This window comes from the organism of the source record quoted next, unplaced genomic scaffold (assembly GCF_019419815.1).
Source record: "Pyrus x bretschneideri cultivar Hongxiangsu unplaced genomic scaffold, Pyrus_bretschneideri_v1 Contig4, whole genome shotgun sequence".
In the NCBI taxonomy this organism is placed as follows: Eukaryota; Viridiplantae; Streptophyta; class Magnoliopsida; order Rosales; family Rosaceae; genus Pyrus; species Pyrus x bretschneideri.
The window spans coordinates 13494754-13501018 of NW_025999723.1; the positions used below are offsets into that span (position 1 = coordinate 13494754).

Below are 6265 nucleotides of genomic sequence, written 5' to 3' on the forward strand. Positions count from 1 at the left end.
CAAGCCTCGATGGCCCTTGAAGAAATCACAAGTCCGATTCAAAATCAAGTGTTCACCACCCTTGAATCAAATTCAACTCCAGATAAAAGGAGTAAGTTCAGACCTTCGGGGGAGACCAAAAGAATCCTCCAGCCCAGTTCAAGATTAAGCCTGTGGAAAATCAACGATTGGAGGAAACCAGAAAATCTTCCAGTCGAACTCAAGATCAAGCCTCGATGGCCCTTGAAGAAATCACAAGTCCGATTCAAAATCAAGTGTTCACCACCCTTGAATCAAATTCAACTCCAGATAAAAGGAGTAAGTTTAGGCCTTTGGGGGAGACCAAAAGAATCCTCCAGCCCAGTTCAAGACTAAGCCTGTAGAAAATCAAAGATTGGAGGAAACCAGAAAATCTTCCAGTCGAACTCAAGATCAAGCCTCGATGGCCCTTGAAGAAATTTCCAGCCCAATTCAAGATCAAGCCTCGACGGCCCTTGGGTTGACATCTACATTAAGGGACTTCAAAACGCATCTTCTACACGTGACAAGCACATGTCTACGACGCGCCTTGAAGTGGGGGCATTTGTAGACATCGAAATTTCGATGAAACAAATGTTCACCAACGTATTAAAGTTTTGACGTGTCAGGGCATACATGGCATACGCCACGTGTCGTACAAATTGTACACATGGCATGTGACTCAACAAAATAGGAAGAAATACCCTTGGATGATTAAACAAGTTTTTCTTCTCAATTTGGGCAATGACAAGGTAAGCACATTTCAATCCATTACGGATCAAAGCAAGTTTTTCTCATTCGGGCAATGACAAAGCAAGCACATTTCAAGTTTAAAATTGTATTAAGTGGGAAATTAGGCCATAAATAAGACCACTTCAATTTCAATATTGCATTAAGTGGAAAATTAGGCCATTTGTTAGACCACTTCAATTTCAATATTGCATTAAGTGGGAAAATTAGGTAATAGTGCTTGGGTGGGAAAATTTTGTGGTGGTGATTCACTCTCAAAGCCTATAAATAGGCTTCTCCATCAAGAGGAAAAAAGACCAATTCACAAATACATTTCTCTACTCCCAAAATGGAAGAGAATACTCCCCACACATCCAAAATCCTTGAAGCTTTGAAACTCTAAAGCTCTCAAGCACTCTTCATTCTTCGTCAAATCCTCCTTCAAGATCAAGCCCCGATGGCCCTTGAAGAACTTCCACCAACTCAAGATCAAGCCCTGACGGCCCTTGAAGAAAGTGTTCATCGTTCATCCTAAGATCAAGCCCCAACGGCCATTTGGATCAACATCAACAAACAAACCCATACACCCATTCTTCAAGATCAAGCCCAAAAGCTCTTGAAGATCCGCTCATCCATCAACCTTCAAGATCAAGCCCCGACGGCCCCTTGAAGAAAGTGTTCATCATTCATCATCCGTTCATCCTAAGATCAAGCCCCAACGGCCCTTTGGATCAACAACCTCAACAAACCCATACACCCATTCTTCAAGATCAAGCCCAACGCCCCTTGAAGATCCATTCATCAACTGTTCATCCTTAGATCAAGCCCCGACGGCCCTTTGGATCAACAAATCATCCACAAACCTACACCCTACGAAGATAGAATTCGAGGATCAAATTACAAAGAGATCGTAACCCCAAAATCATCAAAGCAAAAAATATTATTTTGTACACGTTATTCTTGTCTCTTGTGTTTCAGGAATTTTTCGTGTTCACAGGGTGGCGCAAGGGTTCATTAAGTCATCCGACGAAAACGAGTGTTTGGAGGATGTTGCATTTGAATATTACAAGGAATTGTTGCGCAAATCATTTTTTCAAGAAGAAAAAACACATGAGTCTGGTATAATAAGAACATGTAAAATGCACGATCTCATGAATGAACTTGCAATCTTAGTGTTGGGGGTCGGAAACGCCACAGTTGATCTGAACCAAAAGAATTTTCATGAAAAACTTCGTCACATATCTTTCAATTTTAATATTAATTTGTTGGAATGGGAAGTGCCGACTTCGTTGCTAAAAGCAAATAAGATGCGAACTTTTCTTTTTCCTTGCCAAAAGTATTGGATTGATAGAGATGGGTCATTATGTAATTCGTTTTGTGCTACAATTGTTTCAAATTTGAAGTCATTACGTATGTTGAGTCTCAATACATTGGGAATTACAACATTACCTAATTGTCTTAAAAAAGGGAAACATTTGAGATATCTTGATCTTAGTGATAATCCCATGGAGAGACTTCCAGATTGGATAGTTGGACTTTCGAATTTGGAAACACTAGATCTCACAGGATGTCGGAAGCTTGTGGAATTGCCTAGAGACATTAAAAAAATGATCAACTTAAGGCATCTCATCTTGGAAGGCTGTTCTCATTTGACTCGAATGCCACGTGGACTTGGTGAATTGAATGGTCTTTGTACATTGGATAGATTTGTTTTTAGCAAAAGCAATTCCTTGTTGAGGGACAGTGCTGGTCTTGGTGAACTGGGAAGGCTTAAGGAATTAAGGAGAAAGTTAGTTATTAGAAATTTGGGCCACAAGAAAGATGTGAAGTCAGAATCAAATGGTGGTGCACTTCTGAAGGAGAAGCAACATCTCTGTTCGTTGTGTTTGTATTGGAAAAAAAAAGATGTAAACGCGGTTGATGAGGAGGATATTATAATGTCAATGGAAGTATTGCAACCCCATTCTAATCTAAAGGAGTTGACCGTGCGGTATTATGGTGGTGTGAGGTTTGCGAGTTGGTTTTCTTCTCTCATTAATATTGTTAATCTCACGTTGGCTTCCTGTGAGAGATGCCAACATCTTCCACCCTTGGATTATTTCCCATTCCTTAAGTCTCTTAAACTTGAAAGGTTGACGAAGTTGGAGTACATATCAGACAATGAGAGCAGTAATAGTATGAATGATGAGATGGTGAGGACGTCATTCTTTCCCTCCCTGGAGAAACTCTGCATAGAAAATTGCCCTGTTCTGAAGGGATGGTGGAGGGCGCACACTCATAACTGTGCTTTTTCTTCATCAACCGAAAATCTGCCGTTCCCGTTGCCTTCATTTCCCTGTCTTTCTACATTGAGCATCTTTTATTGTCCTAATCTTACTTCCATTGCTCTGTATCTGAATGTGCATACATTATATCTCAATAGACCCAGCTCGAGGGTTGTTCATTCCTTGTTTGTTAGAGGAGCATCTGATATTACACATGATGTTGGTGTTGATGTTGATGTTTCTGCCTCTTCTTCTTCTTCCCCTCACCTCTCCAAATTAACGCATTTGTCACTTGATGGAATTGAGGATTTAGAATGTGTAACGTCGGAATAGATGGGCAACCTCACATCACTCCAATCACTTTCCATTCGAAAGTGCCCGAACTTGGCATCACTACCAGAAGAAATAAGCAATCTGCAACAACTTCAAATTAGTAATTGCTATAATTTGGCATCGCTGTCAGAAGGGATTCGTGGATTCCCTTGTTTAAATACATTGCAAATTTGGGATTGCCTGAAAGATGCTAGAAAGAAACAGGTGAGAACTAGCCTAAGATTGCTCACATCCCAAATATTCAAATTATTTAAGGTGCTTTTTCTAACTTGTTTGAATTTACAGTTACCTAATTCAGTATAAACTATGAAATATTCAAAATGCGAATCTCATTTCTTAATTTTATTCTTCATTCATCATCACCAGCATTTTATTTTTCTTTTCAGATGATATACAATGTAGAGCAAAGATTTCGTCGTCCACACTTTTGCTTTCTCACCCACTAACTTCAATTTTTTTTTTTTTTTTGTCGATGTAATTTCCTTCTTTTCAATTATATAGTCTCATATGCAGTGAATGGGGTGCCATCCTTTTTGGTTCAATATGTGATGCCCATGTTGACTGCTTTGAGTGGTTGTATATGATTTTGTTTTTGATCGTCTAGAATTTGGTACTATGTTCCCCCATTGTATGTGTTTTTTCTTCAAGTAATATAATATGGGCGTGAGGGTCTAGCCCCCCAGCTTCGACTAGGTTCCAACCCTTTTTAAATACTTCTTTTTACTATATGTTGATGTATTGGATGCGAGACAACTTTTGTCACGTTATAACATATAAGTGACATAATTATACACAAAGAATAGTAAAAAGAATTACGATATGAAAGTGGAAAATTATATAATATATATATATATATATATTATAGAATACATATATTAAAACACATTTTTGCCTAAAACACTGTTAAACAGTATGCTTCCTATTTTGCCTCCACATGGTTTTTTATGTTTCATTTCTGTCACTTGATCACTACTTGACATTCTGGGATCGCACTGACTCGCCCCTTCCTTCTATTCCAACCAAAAGCTTTTGCTCCAAAGTGCAGACAAATAAGCAGCCATTGCTGCTCTTTCCCTCTCATATTCTCTCTTTGATTTCGTCCAATTATATTTTTAATTTTTTTAGACTTTAAAAAGAAAAAAACGCATGCCATTTTTTCATTGAGTCAAATAAAAAATAGGGAACTTTAACGAAAAGCTCCTGGTGCTGTTCACTTTAATAAAAAACTACAATTTTACACTAAAAAGTCAATCCTAGTACTATTCACTTTACCATTTATTTTGTCCTTATAGTTAAAACTTAAAGTTTTCAAGCTTTTTACATTAATTTTCCTTAAAAAATAAGGATATAGAATGCTTACTAGTAAATACCAGTATTATCTTTTTAAATCAAAGACAAAATCCAAAATTTCATAATCAAATGTCACTTAGAACTACGGCCTAGTGTTATTCCTCTTCACTTATAAGTGCGAGATCTTAGGTTGCATTCTCGGCAAATATGAATTTGAACCACATTATTGCTAGTCCATTATGAGGCTAAGCTAACCCCCCTTTAGTGTAGATAATATCGTTTGTTTAAAAAAAAATCAAATAAAAAAAAAAAGAATATAGAATTCTTACTAGTAAATACCAATGTATTATCTTTCTAAATCTAGAGACAAAATCCATAATTTCAAAATTCAGCACCCCTTGTGTTGACACAACGTTTCCCTTTCACCACCTTTCTTTAATCTTTGGGATCTTTGAGGCCCTTTTTAGAGAGAGAAACATAGAGGAGAGAGAAAATCTCTCTGGCCCAATTCCAGTTCGAAGAACTCTAGCCCACCAATCTTCTTCATCTAAGAACTCTTTCTCTAACCCGCACATCTTCTTCATCCAATCTCTCCCTTTCTACCCAAGTAATCGACTTCATAACTCCCAAATCCACAAATTTGAGTGCCCAAATTTCATTCGAGTTAGATTCAAAGCCTCTAGTTAGCGGCAAGTACTATGAATTCGAGGCAAAACCCTCAAATTCTGAAGCAAACGGATCCGAAACCTGCCACCCCGACCTTGGATCTAGTTTGCGAGTTCAGACTAGGTCGCCGCGAAGCCCGATATGGTTCATAAAGTGATTTCAAACAAAGAGAAGAAGAAACATTGTTGGGGAGTCTGACAAAGGTTGTTGGATTTGAGAGAGGTGATGGAATCGGCGACATGCGGGTTGGTTTCTTAATTTCGATTTTTACCTTTTCATTTGAGGTTTTGTGAACTGGGTTTGCTAAATTTCACTTTTTGATTGATGAATTTTTAGAGTTGGAGTGATCAATTTGATGTTTCTTGGAGGAGATCCAAAGCCTTCAATTTTGATTTTTTATTTTTCATCATTTCTCTGATTTGTACGTGGGTTTTCGTTTCTTATGTCTTCTCCCTCCCTTTACTCCCTCGCTCGATCCAAATTTACAAGCACTAAAATAAGGTTTGGTTTTGGCTTCCATTAAATTGAAAAAAACGTATTAAAGGTCAGTTGCCTTTTGGAGAAAAGATAAATTTGAGAGAAAAGAGAGAAATTAGAGTGGAAAAAAGAAAGAAAGAAATCTAAGAAGAAGATTGCCGTTCCCCCTTTGCTTTTGAGTGAATTAGATTCCAAAATGTGGAGCAAAAAATAATCAAGAAAAATATGGAGGCGACAAGTGGACTTTTAGGTTAAAAAGATAAAATTACCCTTGAGGCACATCGGGACTCCCACACGTATACAACTGACAATAATGGCTCAATCAAGGTCAAGGGTGACCTCAATGGTATTCCTTTATACCCTCTCATCAAATCTTCACCCACAAGGTAACTTCCAATTATTCTTTTAAAATTGGGAGTTATTGACAAACTTAATTGATTAATTGCTATATTAATTGCAAGATATTATTTCATATAATATCTTGCAATCAATCCCACAAATCAACCAAA

General features: G+C 37.6%; 1 protein-coding gene across 1 annotated transcript; it reads left to right on the forward strand.

Annotated features, from left to right (window-relative positions):
• Nucleotides 1-1630: 1630 nt before the first annotated feature.
• LOC103945906 (putative disease resistance protein RGA1) lies at nucleotides 1631-3954 on the forward strand. The gene is made up of 2 exons (XM_048565065.1): nucleotides 1631-3578; nucleotides 3710-3954. The coding sequence occupies exon 1, from the start codon at nucleotides 1866-1868 to the stop codon at nucleotides 3321-3323; it is 1458 nt and encodes a 485-aa protein (XP_048421022.1). The 5' UTR covers nucleotides 1631-1865; the 3' UTR covers nucleotides 3324-3578; nucleotides 3710-3954.
• Nucleotides 3955-6265: the final 2311 nt, after the last annotated feature.